The sequence below is a fragment of the Coregonus lavaretus genome, assembly GCF_964263955.1.
Source record: "Coregonus lavaretus genome assembly, chromosome: 8".
Classification (NCBI taxonomy): Eukaryota; Metazoa; Chordata; class Actinopteri; order Salmoniformes; family Salmonidae; genus Coregonus; species Coregonus lavaretus.
This window is the reverse complement of record NC_139995.1, coordinates 2727796-2746708: the sequence shown is the minus strand read 5'-3', so window position 1 is coordinate 2746708 and position 18913 is coordinate 2727796. Positions and strand designations below refer to the sequence as shown.

At 43.0% G+C, this 18913-nt stretch overlaps 1 protein-coding gene across 2 annotated transcripts in view; it reads right to left on the bottom strand.

Moving 5' to 3' along the window:
• Positions 1-18913, bottom strand: part of LOC311133485 (chromodomain-helicase-DNA-binding protein 6-like) — a 125482-nt gene that overhangs the window by 71133 nt on the left and 35436 nt on the right. For both annotated transcript variants that reach the window (XM_084166971.1, XM_084166972.1), the window contains exon 5: positions 12388-12537. In XM_084166971.1, coding sequence (XP_084023097.1) covers positions 12388-12537 — 150 coding nt within the window. The remainder of the gene's footprint in view (positions 1-12387; positions 12538-18913) is intronic.

Genomic DNA, 18913 nt, shown 5'->3' with positions numbered 1-18913 from the left:
ACATAGAAACGCTTCAAAAAATTATTTACAGAAACTCATTACAAATGGAGTCATCTATGACTTACCGATTTATATTTTGAATTAACAACTGTACAAAAAGACTAGTGTGAAGGCCAAATTACAGAGGGGGAACTACTCAAAGCTATACAATAATTTAAGTCTGGGAAAACTCTAGGGGCCTCATTAATCAAGAGTAACGTTTGCTTGAGAGTGTGCGTAAATTTGCACACTACCATGACCATGCATATACACAGTGCCAAGTGGCGGAATTAGCGTAGCCTAGTGAATAGGGAAAATATATGTTGAAATGGAATAATAATTAAATAATGTAGCTTTCATTGTATTTCAATTGTGAATTCATGCAACATATCTTGACAGGCTATATCTTAATTTCACCACATCAGTGCATTTGTTATGATAATTATCCATATAAAGTACAGTAATTTGTTAGATTAGAAGCATGTGTTAAAGTGAAACCGTTGAAATACTATAAAAGACTGAGATAATGGGAAATCAAATGAGAGATGGCCGATTTTGCTCTGTTGGAAGATTTAGCTGATGTTTTGGATGCAATCATCACTAAAACAAACATTTAGGCCTGCATACAATTTCCATGCACCATCGCACAACAGTTTGGGGTTTCTTTGCCATCAATGGGTTCCCAAATATGAACAGAGCAATAGACAACACCGACATCACCATAAAAGCACCATCCCAAAACTATGAACAGAAAAGGCTTCCACTCAATGTGAAGGTGATGTTATGCGCAAAAGCCACTGCTGAATGTGGTGGCCAGGTGGAACCAACGACTCGTTCATTCTGCAGAACAGCAATGTTGGCCTATATGCCCACAGGAAGGAGCTGTTGAGGATGGATGGCTTAGCGTTGCCTACTCATTTGAAGTATATTTGTGACTCGTTTCAGGAAACTAGGCGTATGTCGCGGGTCACTACTTTACAGGAGAGCCATTTGAATGTAAAAACGTTTTATTTTATCGAAATGCGTTTTTTTTTGTTGCAGAAATGCCTTCTGGAACATGCAAACGTTAATGTGCCTTAATAACCAACGTGTATGCCATCTGCAAATATGAATACAATTGTTAAATGATGAGCCTAGTTGATTAAGCCACAGAAAAAGCAACCTTCCTGCTAGTCATGATTGGCTGAGATAATGAGTGGGCTGGACATGCCGAGACAGGAGAGAGGATTGGTCTGCCATATAGCACGCTTTGTCTATTTGAGCTGGTCAGTATGTGTAGGTAATCCTGTCTAACGCGCTTTTGTATCGCGTAGTAGTTCTGCATAAGTGTTGCTCTCCACTTTCTGGAGGACCATATTTTTTTAAATCAGTGGAATTAGAGTATGATAGCTAATGAGATGGAGAAAACACCTGTCTCCGGATTACATCTTAAAACTAAGGGCAACCATGGCATCCGTGACAGGGAGAGGCATCCATCGATGATGTATACGGGTAAGATATTCCAGCTAGCTACATTTCAGATATTACACGTTTCTAATTTTGAAAGAAAGTCGTTTTCATTTCAAGTTAAAGTGTATTGTTAGCTAGCTAACATTTACGTGTATGATCTTATTATTCATATCTCAGAGCCATTAGCTTTGCTAGTTATAGCCTAATTTTAGCTAGCTAACATTGAACCTGGTTGGTTAGCTACCTGCAGATTCATGCAGGGTAGTAACGTCATGAGTTGGGATTATGGTTAATTGTTTAGCTAGCTACATGTCTTAACAAAAGACTCCACTATGCAAGTAACCATTTCAATAGAATGTCTCTGCGACAACTTTTGATAGACGTAGCTGGTAAATTCACTCTGGCTATCTACTCCGATTTCAGAGCACTCTCGTTTGAGTGTGCGAGAGCGCAGAATAACTGACGAATTTACGAACGCTCAACACCCATTGAATATGGCCGATGTCAGTAAACTTTGGCAAAAAAAGCGTACATTGTTGCCAGCAGCACAGTTGCAGTCAACAACGCTCTGGATAACATAAAAACAGCCTAACCAGCTCTGCTAGGGCGAGTAAAATGGTCAGTGAGCTGTTCTCTCATTTGTGTCTGGAAGTAGCTAGCAAGCTAGCCAACTTTAGCCAGTTAGCTTGGGTGCTTGACTGCTGTTGTTAGTACAGAATTGTTGGATCAACCCTTAAAGAGATGTGTGGGGCTAAAGCTTAAGAGGGTGTGAACGATGCTGAATGGGTTTAGACAAAGAAGAGCTCTCTAGTAAGGACCAAAACATTCAAAGGCCATTTTCTCAAAAGTGAGGTTACAAGTTTATCAACTTTCAAAGCAGAATTACTTTCCCATAGTTCCTCAAATGCAGTGTATGATATACCATTTTGTAGCTCTGTGTCGCTGCTTTTAGCCAAATGTAAATGTTCAATCCACAGATTTGATTTTACTATTACTGAAACAGGACACAAGTATAAAGATCCAGTCCATAAAAAAAATATTGGAGGCCCCTTACACTTCAATGTTGTGATGCAAAAATCCTAGAAAAATGCATTGAATTAAAAAAGGTGTTGTAGGATAATATTAATCCTGACCAGTCTCATTTTTTACATAGATACATTTCCAATGACCTGCCACTGGCATTAAAACAAAGCATGTGTGTCCATGTATGCTGATGATTCAACCATATACGCATCAGCAACCACAGCTAATGAAGTCACTGAAACCCTTAAAAGAGTGTTTTGGAATGGGTAGCCAGTAATAAACTGGTCATGAACATCTCAAACTAAAGAGCATTGTATTTGGTACAAATCATTCCCTAAATTCTAGACCTCAGCTGAATCTGGTAATGAATGGTGTAGCTGTTGAACAAGTTGAAGACTAACTTACTTGGTGTTACCTTAAATCGTAAACTGTCATGGTCAAAACATATAGATTCAATGGTTGTAAAGATGGGGAGATGTCTGTCCATAATAAAGAGATGCTCTGCTTTTATGACACCACACTCCAAAAAGCAAGTCCTGCAGGCTGTAGTTTTGTCTTATCTTGATTATTGTCTAGTCGTGTGGTCGAGCACTGCAGCTGGCCCAGAACAGAGCACCACATCTTGCTCTTCATTGTAATCAGAGGGCTAATATAAATACTATGCATGCCAGACTCTCTTGGCTAAGAGTTGAAGAGAGACTGACTGCGTCGCTTCTTTTTATAAGAAACATTGTGTTGAAAATTCCAAAATTGTTTGCCTAGTGAACTTACACACAGCACTGACACACACACTTACCCCACCAGACATGCCACCAGGGGTCTTTTCACAGTCCACAAATCCAGAACAAATTCAAAAGTGTACAGTATTATATAAAGCCATTAATGCATGGAACTTCCCTTCCATCTCCTATTGCTCAAATGAACAGCAAATCTGGTTTCAAAAAACAGATAAAGCAACACCTCATGGCACAACACCTCTCCCCTAGTTGACCTAGATAGTTTGTATGTATGTATTGATATGTAGGGCTATGTGTGCCATTTTTTAATTGATGTGGTTCGGTCCTTGAGCTGTTCTTGTCTATTAATGTTCTGTATTATGTAATGTTTCATGTTGACCCCAGGAAGAGTAGCTGCTTCTTTCGCAACAGCTAATGGGGATCCTAATAAAATAACAAATACATTGGAGAGACTTGAAACAGTAGAGCACTATGAAACATACAAGAAACCAGGCCTGGTCTTCATAGCAGATTTTGAGAAGGCTTTTGACTATTTACATTTTGGAGAATCCCTTATACAATTGGGTTAAAGTTAAGTATAGCAACCCCAGGCGTAAAATAGTAAATAATGGCCACTTCTCAGAAAGTATTGAACTGTCAAGAGGAGTAAAACAAGGTGGTCCATTGTCGCTGTATCTATTTATGACCATCGAAATGTTAGCTATTAAAATCAGATCCAAAAATAAATCTCAAGTGGCAAAAAGTTCTGTGCTTAAAAACAAAGGTGTCAAAAACCACCCTGATTAACTCTTTAGTCATATCACAGTTAATGGGCAGATTGGCCATCTGGCAATTCTGGCAACTACCAGAAAGACCATCTTTTGCTGGTTGAAATTGACAAAAAAATTAAACATTATAATAACATCTCTATAAATAATTCATAAAAAGACAAGGCCGGCAGCCCATTAGCCTGTTTTTTTAAAGACTTTTGCGCAATTTGTCTGTTGTCATAATTTATATTGAGCATTTTGCTGACCGGTGGGCAACGGCCGGCCCCACTACCTACATGAGCCAGCCATGTTTTCTGATTGGCTGAGCTGGCGCTAATTCACATTCATAGTCAAACGTGCATCAAAGAGAGTGAGGCCCGCTCTAACTCTGTCAGACACTCGGTGAGAACAGAAAAACAGAACGGTGGTGCTGAAACAGTTAGCGAGACCAAAAAAAAGGCTTGAGGCCGACGCTGCTAAATGTTTGAAATTAACCAATACATTTGTTAAAAGTTCTGCTTCTGCTGGTCAGAGTGTGGTCTGTATCTGTGAGAAATTACAGATCAGCTGCTGTGGTGCGGTCGAGGTAGGAAGAAAATGGACAAAGACACTCATGCACACTGACACAGATACTGTAGCCTACTGCTGCCAGTTATTTTGGCTGATATTTTGGCTGTATAGGGTATGAAATATACTTCATACCTACTATCGTAGGCTAACTAGGGAAGGGGGGGGATTCGGGGAACATTTAGGTATAGACACCAGGCTATTTGCAATATAGCCTAAAGTCGTTAGGATTGGCTTTTATAACACAAACTCAGCAAAAAAAATAAAAAAGTCCCTTTTTCAGAACCCTGTCTTTCAAAGATAATTCGTAGAAATCAAAATAACTTCACAGATCTTCATTGTAAAGGGTTTAAACACTGTTTCCCATGCTTGTTCAATGAACCATAAACAATTAATGAACATGCACCTGTGGAACGGTCGTTAAGACACTAACAGCTTACAGACGGTAGGCAATTAAGGTCACAGTTATGAAAACTTAGAGGACACTAAAGAGGCCTTTCTACTGACTCTGAAAAACACCAAAGGAAAGATGCCCAGAGTCCTGCTCATCTGCGTGAACGTGCCTTAGGCATGCTGCAAGGAGGCATGAGGACTGCAGATGTGGCCAGGGCAATAAATTGCAATGTCCGTACTGTGAGACGCCTAAGACAGCGCTACAGGGAGAAAGGACGGACAGCCGATCGTCCTCGCAGTGGCAGAACACGTGTAACAACACCTGTACAGGATCGGTACAGCCAAACATCACACCTGCAGGACAGGTACAAGATGGAAACAACTGCCCGACACCAGGAACGCACAATCCCTCCATCAGTGCTCAGACTGTCCGCAATAGGCTGAGAGAGGCTGGACTGAGGGCTTGTAGGCCTGTTGAAAGGCAGGTCCTCACCAGACATCACCGGCAACAACGTCGCCTATGAGCACAAACCCACCGTTGCTGGACCAGACAGGATTGGCAAAAAGTGCTCTTCACTGACGAGTCATGGTTTTGTCTCACCAGGGGTGATGGTCGGATTCGTGTTTATCGTCGAAGGAATAAGCGTTACACCGAGGCATGTACTCTGGAGCGGGATCGATTTGGAGGTGGAGGGTCCGTCATGGTCTGGGGCGGTGTGTCAAAGCATCATCGGACTGAGCTTGTTGTCATTGCAGGCAATCTCAACGCTGTGCGTTACAGGAAAGACATCCTCCTCCCTCATGTGGTAACCTTCCTGCATGCTCATCCTGACATGACCCTCCAGCATGACAATGCCACCAGCCATACTGCTCGCTCTGTGTGTGATTTCCTGCAAAACAGGAATGTCAGTGTTCTGCCATGGCCAGCGAAGAGCCCGGATCTCAATCCCATTGAGCACGTCTGGGACCTGTTGTATCGGAGGGTGAGGGCTAGAGCCAAACTGGCAAATCTGGTGCAGTCCATGAGGAGGAGATGCACTGCAGTACTTAATGCAGCTGGTGGCCACACCAGATACTGACTGTTACTTTTGATTTTGACCCCCACTTTGTTCAGGGACACATTATGCCATTTCTGTTAGTCACATGTCTGTGGAACTTGTTCAGTTTATGTCTCAGTTGTTGAATCTTGTTAAGTTCATACAAATATTTACACATGTTAAGTTTGCTGAAAATAAGGAAGGGTAGCAAGAACCTCAAGTATGAAATACAGGGTTTCCAAAGAGAGTAGAACCTGTCTGTTGATCCTCTCAAGTTTAATTTAATATGTTTAAATTAAGGGGAAAAAAATGTATTTGAGACACAGCTAGGGAGGGAGGGGCCTGCGGACTGTTAGGGAGATGTTATCGAAACACATAAGACACGTGAATGTATGAGATTAACCCCTTCTGGCCAGGTAAAACGTTAAGCAGTTTGTCCCATGGCAATGCCACCAGCAGGTTGGGGAAGGAAGGATATTGAGTACAAATGTAGTGCCCGACCTAGAAGTAGCGAAATAGGTTGTTGACTGGCAAACTATGTTTGAAACAAAGACTGCAATTTTAACAGATTACATCATTTTCATAAAGTTATTTGAAGCTTATCAAGACTTTGTTTCTCCACATAGAAAAGGCAGAATCCAAAAGTAGAAGGGGGGGAACTAATGGTTGTTGCAAATGTGTCCCAGCGTAGAGGGGCGTTTAAAACTAACATGGTTTCGAAACAGTGTTCAGATTTTAAGAAAATAAATTACAAAACAGATTAGAAGTACATTTAGATCCAGTAATGGGTATAGAGGAGCTAACAAAAGCAGAGAGAGAGGAAAGGCAGCAGGACCGAGCCTAGAAGGCACCAATCTGTCTCATGGGCATGAAGCCAAAATGTGAGTTTCTGAATGTTAGCTAAACCACCTTCGGGTGGCTTATTTCAAGAGTTAGTTTTTTTATTCTTAGAGGTTTGCTATTCCAGATGAAGGTAGAAATGAGCTGGTCCAGATATTTGAAAAATGATTTTGGTAGAAAGAAGGAGAGACTTTGAAACAGGTATAGAAACTTGAGAAGATTATTAATTTTTACACATTGTATTCAACCAACTTAAGATACAGGGTAAGCTATTCCACTTTTGAAAGTCCAGTTTAATCTGCTAAACCTGAGGGGTGAAGTTAGCATAGAAAAGTAAATTCCAAGGTATTTGAAGTCAGCCATGGAAATCTGAGGCGATGAGGGGGATTATTTAAGATACTCTTTGAAGAGGTAGGGTTTCAGGTGCTTTTGGAAGATTGGTAGGGACTCCGCTGTCCTAGCTTCAGGGGGAGGGTGGTTCCACCATTGGGGTGCCAGGACAGAGAAAGTTTGGACTGGGATGAGTGGGTGCTGCACTCCGCCAGAAGTGGCAGAACAGAGTGCTCGGGTTGGGGTGTAGGGTTTGAGCATAGCCTGAAGGTAGGGAGGGGCAGTTCCTCTTGCTGCTCCATAGGCAAGCATCATGGTCTTGTAGTGGATGCGAGCTTCGACGGATGTTGTAGAGCATGAACCTGCAGGAGCGAGTCACTGCTTTGATGTTTGCAGAGAACGACAGGGTGTTGTCCAGGGTCATGCCAGGGTTCTTTGCACTCTGGGAGTGCAACACTGTGGAGTTGTCAGTGATGGAGAGGTCTTTGAGTTGGCAGCTCCGAGATATCTGCCAGGCACGCAGAGATGCGTGTTGCCACCTGTGTGTCGGGGGGGAGTAGTTGAGTGTCATCCGCAATGATAGGAGAGACCACATGAGGACATGAGAGAGCCTCGCCACTTCACCTGGTAGGAGCAATCCAAGAGAGTGCAGAGTCTGAGACGCCCAGCCCTGAGAGGGTGGAGAGGAGGATCTGATGGTTTACAGTGTCAAAGGCAGTGGATAGATCTAGGAGGATGAGAACAGAGGAGAGAGTCAGCTTTGACAGTGCGGAGAGCCTCCGTGACACAGAGAAGTGCTGAGTGAAAGAGGAGCGGATGTCATCAACCTTCTTTTCCAAAGCGGTTGACAAAGTCATCCGCAGAAAGGGAGGAGGGAGGGGGATGGGGTGGATGATTAAGGAGAGAGGAGAAGGTGGAAAAGAGTTTCCTATGGTTAGAGGCAGAAGCTTTAAATTTAGAGTGATAGAAAGTGGCTTTAGCAGCAGATACAGAGGAAGAGAAGGTATAGAGGAAGGAGTGAAAGGATGATAGGAAAACTAAACTTCCGGAGGACCTAAATGTTCACTAAGCTGCCCGCAGCCCTGTTCTGTAAGCTCACAATGAGTCACTCAGCCACAGAGCCAGAGGGGAGGGCCGGGAGGGCCGAGCAAGCCGGGAAGAAAGGGGACAGTGCGAGTCATAGGATGTGGAAAGGGAGGAGAGTAGGGTCAGAGACAGTATCAGGAGGGAGAAGGATTTCGCGGAAGGGAGAGATGATAGGATAGAAGAGGAGAGTAGTGGGAGAGAGAGAGAATGAAGATTGCGACGGCACTTGACCATCTGGGTAGGGGCTAGGGTTGGAGGAAAGGGAGATAGAAAGGGAGACAGAAAAGGAAACAAAGTAGTGATCAGAGACCTGGACGGGGTTTGCAGTGAGGCGAACAGCCTCTAGTAAAGATGAGGTCAAGCATATCACCTGCCTTGTGAGTTTGAGGGAATTGGGAAAGGGTGAGGTCAAGAGGCAAGGAGGGGAAAGGGTTGTAAAGAAATTAATCAAAGGCCGATGTCGAAAGGTTGAAGTCGCCAAGTATAAAGAGCGGTGAGCCATCATCAGGAAATGAGCTTATCAAGGTGTCAAGCTCATTGAGGAACTCTCCAAGGGTACCTGGTGGGCGTAGATGACAACAATGTTAAGCTTGAGTGGACAAGTGACAGTGACTGCATATAATTCAAATGAGGAGATGGACAGGTGAGGGAGAAAAGAGAACATCTCCAGTTAGGAGAAATGAGTAGCCCTGTGCCACCACCATGACGACCAGATGCTCTTGGACTATGAGAGAAAACAGTCAGATGAAGAGAGAGCAGCAGTGTTCTCTGGGGTGATCCATGTCTCCGTCAGGGCCAAGTCAAGGGACAAAAAAAAATCATACTTCTCACTCCTGGAGATATCAGGAGTCCTCTACTTACAGAATGATGGATTTGTAAGGCACAATTGTTAAAATCGGTTATAGCTCACTTTTCTGGTAGTTAAGTTTATATCCGGAAAAGATGCCAAATTGTTTAAGAATATATAGTATTTTAGGGGAAATGATTACTGGATCCGTTACATAGATCTTAACATCCACATTGAGAAGAAATATGGGGTGGTAGGAAGCACAGTCTGCAGGGTCCTTACCCTTCCTAAGTATAAGTGATATGGAAGCTTGTGTGAGTGTAGGTGGCAGGGAACCATTTGCTAAGGATTCACTAAACACCTCCAAAAGCAAGGGAGCAAGTTTTTCAAATAATTTATTGTAAAATTTGGTGGGGTAGCCATCAGGTCCCGGAGCTTTGCTACTCTGCATTGATCAAATTGACTCTAGCAATTCTTGCAATTGGAGGGGTGCATCTAAATGTTTGCATCAGATGAGCTGATTGCCAAGAAATAGTCCATTTGGAGATTCTGATGTGTAGAGATTAATAGAATGACAAAATGTTTTGTTGGTATCGGAAGGGGTCGACAAAGTACCGTGGGTGCTTTGATAGGTGGAATCAGGCGAGATTCTGCATTGCGTTTTATCTGATGGGCTAACAGTTGACTGGCTTTGTTACCATACTCATAGAAAGAACCTTTGGATTGTAGCAGTAGTTTTTCAGCTTTGGATGATGTAGCCAATAGATCATTTTGTGCCTGAAGATCTAGTCACTTTTTATATAGCTGAGTATCTGGGTTTATAGCATATTGGCGATCTAATTCCAAAATGGATGTGGTCAGATTGTCCATTAGAGATACTTGTGCTTTATTAAGAGTGGCGAAGTAGGAAATAATTTGGCCTCTTGAGAAAAGTCTTTACGGTTTCCCAAAGGAGAGTGTAAGAAACAGAGTCTGAAACGATTCAACAGATCTCAAAATGAAGGTACAGAACCTTTCATCAGAAAGAAGTAGGGAGTTTAGTCTCCAAAGTGGTCGATCCTTATGACACAGTGAAAAGTTTATGTCCAAAAGTAAAGGTGCGTGGTCCAAAATGACACTAGCCAAGTATTTACATGAGTCAACTACTGGCATGAATGTTCTATCAATGAAAAAGTAATCTATACAGGAGGAAGTGTGGTGGACATTAGACAAAAAAAGGAGAACTCCTTGGCAAGAATTTTGTGATCTCCAGGGGTCAGTGCAACCATTCTGTTGCATAAACGTTGAGAAAGCTTTGGAAATCATTAACTGTGACTGGGTTCTAGGACGTGAGCAATCTAATTGTGGATCTATGACAGTGTGGGAGGGAGGATAAGAAACTATTAGCAAACTTGACATTGTCCCAGTTGGGCGCGTAAACGTTTGGCAACACTACGGGTGTTTCAAAGTGTACCGGTTACAATAATGTATCTTCCTTTTGGATCTGCTACGATGTCTGATGGAATGAAATGTAATGTATCTCCTTATGAATAAGAATTGCAACCCCTCCGGCCATGGTGTTGAAATCTACCCATGTGCTATGGTCTGTAATTCGCAGGTGGGTCTCTCACAAAAAAAGCTATATCTTTCTGTAGATGTTTAAGATGTGAGAAAACGTTGGACCTCATGATTGGCCTGTTTAACCCAGGGGGAAATAGCGGGGGGGAAACTGCGGGAAATAGCAGCCACATAACTTCCAGAAATCCACCCGTCTATCCTACCTTCTAGCAAGGGTGGCTCCTGCATAGAAAGTGAATCATTGAGTATAAACAAAGTCTACAAAAATGTTCTTGAATAAAGCTTTGAGTATAACAAACATGTACCCATACATTTGTATATACAGTGCATTTGGAAAGTATTCAGACCTTGACTTTTTCCATGTTTTGTTACATTACAGCCTTATTCTAAAATGAGTTAAATTGTTTTTTTTCTCTCTCATCAATCTACACACAATACCCCATAATGACAAAGCAAAAACAAGTTCAGAATTTTTTGCAAATCTGTAAAAAAACAAATCAAAATATCACATTTACATAAGTATTCAGACCCTTTACTCAGTACTTTGTTGACGCACCTTTGGCAGCGATTACAGCCTAGACCCACCTGGAACGCACCCATCTCAAGCAGGTGAAAACTACCGCAAAAACAGAGGCAAATTGGTTTGAAAATAAGCCAGGCAACTAGCCAGGCAACTAGCCAGGCAACTAGCCAGGCAACTAGCCAGGCAACTAGCCAGGCAACTAGCCAGGCAACTAGCCAGGCAACGTCATGAAAACATTGGACATTTAATAAAAATAGAGTAAAAGAATGTACTACAGATACTGTCGCAGTAAACCCTACGAGCTCAGTCAGCTGTGATATCGCTCGACGTTGTTGCTGCTGGCAAAGCAGTTATGTTAGCCAGCCATAACATTCGCAAATAAAATAAATTGAGTTAGTCAGCATAAAGAGTATGTTGAATCAAGTTAGCTAGCAGCTATCTGCAGGAAAGTATTTAGCTAGCTAGTCAACTAGCCAGTTAGCATGTTAGTCAGACGGTCCACGTCGATTGAGTCCAAGCCAGTCAGCTAGCTAGCCTGCCGGCACAGCCAGTCCACTGCTAGCCAACTTTCGGTCAGCGAAGCCAGTTGTCAGTTACTCACTCCGGGACGAGGGTTTCCCCGAAGTGTTGGTTGTAGAACCTCTGTGCCTTGGTAGCAGCGTCAAAAAGAAGAGTCGCTCCCTCGAAGTCCACCTTCAGGAGCGCAGGGAATAGGAGGCCGAACTTCACCATCTTCTGGTAGAGAAGGGACTTCACAGGGTTGAATGTCGCTCGCTTCTTGTTGACAGTCGCACTATAGTCAGGGTAAGAAAAGACTACATGCCGCCCCCGGTAGTTGAGCTGGCCTCGCTCAGTCCTCATGATTCGATCTTTGTCTTGACCTTGGCTATGCGGTCAGGCCATTACGTACCTTGCCAATTCAATGTGCCCGGTCCAAAACTGGTGGTGAGAGGAAAACTTCTTGCCCCAGGACCTCAGTGAAAATTTCAGACATTATTTAACGACAAGTTCTTCAATATTTATGATCTGTAAAAATTTGAACGGCGTGAAAAATTCGAGACTTGTCTATGGTGTCGGTGAGGAACTTGTTTTTGTTCTCCAGCAATGTGTACCTTTCCTCCAGGGCCATTTTTGAGTAAGAAGTTGCGTTAGACGTTAGAAGTCAATTCAACTAGTGGTGAAAAGTACAGAAGCTACCCTCACACGCAACCACAAGTTACTCACATGTTAACCCGGAAGCCTCCACATAAAACATTCTACTCTCGCATACCCGTTAGGACGTTAGTATGAATATTCGGACATGGCCAAAGACAAAGAATGAGATGGTTACCTCAGCCTGCCAGGCGAGAGTCGCAGCGTTGAGGGCAGGGATACGGCCCGTCCCCAGCACGGCAATGGTCTCCCCGTCGTCATCCACCACCTTGAAGTCCAGGTCCTCGTTGTACTTCCTGCGCTTCACCTGTCGCCCCGAGCGACGCTTCTACCAGCGAGAGAGGGAAAGAGAGTGAGTTTACACTAAGTGCCTTCATTTCAAGCATTAGCTACTGCACATAGATAACAGGGTTTAATTTAGCCGGTAATAGCCGGCTTTTGGCTATAAAAAATTATAATGAAAAAACGATAAATAAAATTGGCACCGGCCAATTTTCCAATAGAAAAAACAAATCCCATTGCGAAATAATGCTTTTTATCCTATTCATTGATGGAAATACCAGTTGATGGAAATACATATAGCTACTTAATTGTTTGAAACCTGAACGTGTTACAACATATGAGGCATGTTTTACCTTGTTTCAAATTAGCCTAGCCAAAATTCAACCATATACGTGGAGGAAATTATTTTATAAAGACTTCCATATGCCATTGAAACCAGTAACCGATTTTGCTAATTCTATTGGTTTTCAACTTTCATTCAACTTTCTTTCATTGTCCGGAAGCCAAATGCACATTCACAAATAGCCTACTGCCTTGTGCACATTGCTGTATGTTAAGAAATATTTTAAGCTAAACATACTGATCTGTTGAATCTGATTCATTGCTTTAAAAAAAAAAGTTGAACAAATAAACTCAGCAAAAAAAGAAACGTCCCTTTTTCAGGACCCTATCTTTCAAATATATTTAGATTTTTACGAATTAACTTCACATATCTTTATAGTAAAGAGTTTAAACACTGTTTCCCATACTTGTTCAACAAACCATAAACAATGAATGAACATGCACCTGTGGAACAGTCATTAAGATACTAACAGCTTACAGATGGTAGGCAATTAAGGTCACAGTTATGAAAACTTAGAGGACACTAAAGAGGCCTTTCTACTGACTCTGAAAAACACCAAAAGAAAGATGCCCAGGGTCCCTGCTCATCTGCGTGAACGTGCCTTAGGAGGCATGAGGACTGCAGATGTGGCCAGGGCAAAAAATTGCAATGTCCGAACTCTGAGACGACTAAGACAGCGCTACAGGGAGACAGGACGGACAGCTGATCGTCCTCGCAGTGGAAGACCACGTGTAACAACACCTGCACAGGATCGGTACATCCGAACATCACACCTGCGGGACAGGTACAGGATGGCAACAACTGCCCGAGTTACACCAGGAACGCACAATCCCTCCATCAGTGCTCAGACTGTCCGCAATAGTCTGAAAGAGGCTGGACTGAGGGCTTGTAGGCCTGTTGAAAGGCAGGTCCTCACCAGACATCACCGACAACAACGTCGCCTATGGGCACAAACCCACCGTCGCTGGACCAGACAGGACTGGCAAAAAGTGCTCTTTTGTCTCACCAGGGGTGATGGTCGGATTCGCGTTTATCGTCGAAGGAATGAGCGTTACACCGAGGCCTGTACTCTGGAGCGGGATCGATTTGGAGGTGGAGAGTCCGTCATGTTCTGGGGCGGTGTGTCACAGCATCATCGGACTGAGCTTGTTGTCATTGCAGGCAATCTCAACGCTGTGCGTTACAGGGAAGACATCCTCCTCCCTCATGTGGTACCCTTCCTGCAGACTCATCCTGACATGACCCTCCAGCATGACAATGCCACCAGCCATACTGCTCTTTCTGTGCGTGATTTCCTGCAAGCCAGGAATGTGAGTGTTCTGCCATGGCCAGCGAAGAGCCCGGATCTCAATCCCATTGAGCACGTCTGGGACCTGCTGGATCGGCCATTCCCCCCAGAAATGACCGGGAACTTGCAGGTGCCTTAGTGGAAGAGTTGGGTAACATCTCACAGCAAGAAATGGCAAATCTGGTGCAGTCCATGAGGAGGAGATTCACTGCAGTACTTAATGAGGCTGGTGGCCACACCAGATACTGACTGTAATTTTGATTTTGACCCCCCCCCCTTTGTTCAGGGACACATTCAATTGCTGTTAGTCACACGTCTGTGGAACTTGTTCAGTTTATGTCTCAGTTGTTCAATCTTAGGTTCATACAAATATTTACACATTAAGTTTGCTGAAAAGAAACGCAGTTGACAGTGAGAGGATGTTTCTTTTTTTGCTGAGTTTATGTAGCCTAAGCCTACTGGTTGTATGAACTACAATAGGTAAACATTTCTACTATGGGGGATAGTAGATTGACATAGGCTCATAGGCTGCGGGTCAATAACGCTAGGGGAAGTAAATTGAATTAAGCTGCCAAAATTATATAGCCCAATTAGCCTACGGTCTATCCAGAAATAAATAAAATGATTCCAAATAGGCTACTAAAGCAGGATTTGGCCACAGAGGATCATTAGCTTCCCTAGCCTTAAAGTTGTGGACTGTTTTGAATCGCATTGCCTACAGTCGGAAGGAAAGGCAAGAGCGCGCAATTTGGACAGCGAGTGCTGCAAAAACCAAATAGATGACTGTTGAGTTGCGGCGGTCTGTGACAAGTAGAGGCCCAGCCAGGCATATCGCAATATTTCAAAATTAAATGGCGGGAAAACATAGTTTGGAAAGCAAATGGCTATTGCTGTAAAGACAAGACAATGAAAATAATCTTATTATCAAAATCCTCAACTTAATTGAGCCAACAACAGCAGGCCTATTGCCTATCTTATTAGCACCAGCGGAGAGCATCAGCCATTTCTCCACACTGCACATATTCCCTCCATCATGGTTGGGTCAGTGCCAGTTAAAAGTTTGTTTTTGGACAATACTTTTCTCCTCCAGTTTAGATGGACCTCATATTCTATTTGTGTCTCCCCTTCTCTTAGGCCCATTATATGGACAACATCATTTTTATTGCTCTGTTTGTCAGTGTCAGCAGAGTAGGCTACCCTGTAATTTGTCGTAAAAAAAAAAAAAAAGATTCTGCTAATGTCTCTAGTAGGGCTGACTCCATTTAGTAGACTGGTCGATTGTTGCTGTTTGTTGCTGTTGGTCGACCGAGATTACATTAGACGAGCAGTAGCAAAAAATAAATAAAATAAATCATGGTGTACAAGACACCGGTCTGATTTGCGCATGTCTGAATGGACTGATCCATTGTGGAGGCCGTGGGGATGGCACAGTATATCAGTCTAAGACATGTGCTTCTGAAATTGTATATGGTTTATATTATGTAAGAACAATTAACACAAATACAAATATTTTATAACAAAATGTGCTTTCTCTGGCATTGGATAGTGGTCACTGTCCGCGGTTCTGAAACATATCAGTGCACTGTTGAACTGGCGCCTTTTCCTAGACCATGTTACTATGTGCATAATTCCAAAGTTAAACAGCATATTGGTGTTGAGAACAATGCGACGGAGGCTGTAGCACAGTTAGGAGACAAGAAAACAGCCTTAATTGTCTAAGAAAAATGAGGAGAGACGAAACCAACTTAATTAGGTCTATAATCAATAGCCTAACTGTTAAATGTGCCTGGCTTTATGAATCATTCATTATGTATTAGTGGGGGAAAAAAGTATTTAGTCAGCCACTAATTGTGCAAGTTCTCCCACTTAAAAAGATGAGAGAGGCCTGTAATTTTCATCATAGGTACACGTCAATTATGACAGACAAAATGAGAAAAAAAAATCCAGAAAATCACATTGTAGGATTTTTAATGAATTTATTTGCAAATTATGGTGGAAAATAAATATTTGGTCAATAACAAAAGTTTCTCAATACTTTGTTATATACCCTTTGTTGGCAATGACACAGGTCAAACGTTTTCTGTAAGTCTTCACAAGGTTTTCACACACTGTTGCTGGTATTTTGGCCCATTCCTCCATGCAGATCTCCTCTAGAGCAGTGATGTTTTGAGGCTGTCGCTGGGCAACACGGACTTTCAACTCCCTCCAAAGATTTTCTATGGGGTTGAGATCTGGAGACTGGCTAGGCCACTCCAGGACCTTGAAATGCTTCTTACGAAGCCACTCCTTCGTTGCCCGGGCGGTGTGTTTGGGATCATTGTCATGCTGAAAGACCCAGCCACGTTTCATCTTCAATGCCCTTGCTGATGGAAGGAGGTTTTCACTAAAAATCTCACGATACATGGCCCCATTCATTCTTTTCTTTACACGGATCAGTCGTCCTGGTCCCTTTGCAGAAAAACAGCCCCAAAGCATGATGTTTCAACCCCCATGCTTCACAGTAGGTATGGTGTTCTTTGGATGCAACTCAGCATTCTTTGTCCTCCAAACACGACGATTTGAGTTTTTACCAAAAAGTTATATTTTGGTTTCATCTGACCATATGACATTCTCCCAATCCTCTTCTGGATCATCCAAATGCACTCTAGCAAACTTCAGACGGGCCTGGACATGTACTGGCTTAAGCAGGGGGACACGTCTTGCACTGCAGGATTTGAGTCCCTGGCGGCGTAGTGTGTTACTGATGGTAGGCTTTGTTACTTTGGTCCGAGCTCTCTGCAGGTCATTCACTAGGTCCCCCCGTGTGGTTCTGGGATTTTTGCTCACCGTTCTTGTGATCATTTTGACCCCACGGGGTGAGATCTTGCGTGGAGCCCCAGATCGAGGGAGATTATCAGTGGTCTTGTATGTCTTCCATTTCCTAATAATTGCTCCCACAGTTGATTTCTTCAAACCAAGCTGCTTACCTATTGCAGATTCAGTCTTCCCAGCCTGGTTCAGGTCTACAATTTTGTTTCTGGTGTCCTTTGACAGCTCTTTGGTCTTGGCCATAGTGGAGTTTGGAGTGTGACTGTTTGAGGTTGTGGACAGGTGTCTTTTATACTGATAACAAGTTCAAACAGGTGCCATTAATACAGGTAATGAGTGGAGGATAGAGGAGCCTCTTAAAGAAGAAGTTACAGGTCTGTGAGAGCCAGAAATCTTGCTTGTTTGTAGGTGACCAAATACTTATTTTCCACCATAATTTGCAAATAAATTCATAAAAAATCCTACAATGTGATTTTCTCCACACACAGTGGGGAGAAAAACTATTTGATACACTGCCGATTTTGCAGGTTTTCCTACTTACAAAGCATGTAGAGGTCTGTAATTTTTATCATAGGTACACTTCAACTGTGAGAGACAGAATGTAAAACAAAAATCGAGAAAATCACATTGTATGATTTTTAAGTAATTAATTAGCATTTTATTGCATGACATAAGTATTTGATCACCTACCAACCAGTAAGAATTCTGGCTCTCACAGACCTGTTAGTTTTTCTTTAAGAAGCCCTCCTGTTCTCCACTCATTACCTGTATTAACTGCACCTGTTTGAACTCGTTACCTGTATTTAAGACACCTGTCCACACACTCAATCAAACAGACTCCAACCTCTCCACAATGGCCAAGACCAGAGAGCTATGTAAGGACATCAGGGATAAAATTGTAGACCTGCACAAGGCTGGGATGGGCTACAGGACAATAGGCAAGCAGCTTGGTGAGAAGGCAACAACTGTTGGTGCAATTATTAGAAAATGGAAGAAGTTCAAGATGACAGTCAATCACACTCGGTCTGTGGCTCTCACCCCGGTATGCAAGATCTCACCCCGTGGGGCATCAATGATCATGAGGAAGGTGAGGGATCAGCCCAGAACTACAAGGCAGGACCTGGTCAATGACCTGAAGAGAGCTGGGACCACAGTCTCAAAGAAAACCATTAGTAACACACTACGCCGTCATGGATTAAAATCCTGCAGCGAACGCAAGGTCCCCCTGCTCAAGCCAGCGCATGTCCAGGCCCGGCTGAAGTTTGCCAATGACCATCTGGATGATCCAGAGGAGGAATGGGAGAAGGTCATGTGCTCTCATGAGACAAAAATAGAGCATTTGGTCTAAACTCCACTCGCCGTGTTTGGAGGAAGAAGAAGGATGAGTACAACCCCAAGAACACCATCCCAACCGTGAAGCATGGAGGTGGAAACATCATTCTTTGGGGATGCTTTTCTGCAAAGGGGACAGGACGACTGCACCGTATTGAGGGGAGGATGGATGGAGCCATGTATCGCGAGATCTTGGCCAACAACCTTCTTCCCTCAGTAAGAGCATTGAAGATCGTGGCAACTAAGGGCAACTAAGGAGTGGCTCCGTAAGAAGCATCTCAAGGTCCTGGAGTGGCCTAGCCAGTCTCCAAACCTGAACACAATAGAAAATCTTTGGAGGGAGCTGAAAGTCCGTATTGCCCAGCGACAGCCCCGAAACCTGAAGGATCTGGAGAAGGTCTGTATGGAGGAGTGGGCCAAAATCCCTGCTGCAGTGTGTGCAAACCTGGTCAAGACCTAAAGGAAACGTATGATCTCTGTAATTGCAAAAAAAAGGTTTCTGTACCAAATATTAAGTTCTGCTTTTCTGATGTATCAAATACTTATATCATGCAATAAAATGCAAATTACTTAAAAATCATACAATGTGATTTTCTGGATTTTTGTTTTAGATTCCGTCTCTCACAGTTGAAGTGTACCTATGATAAAAAT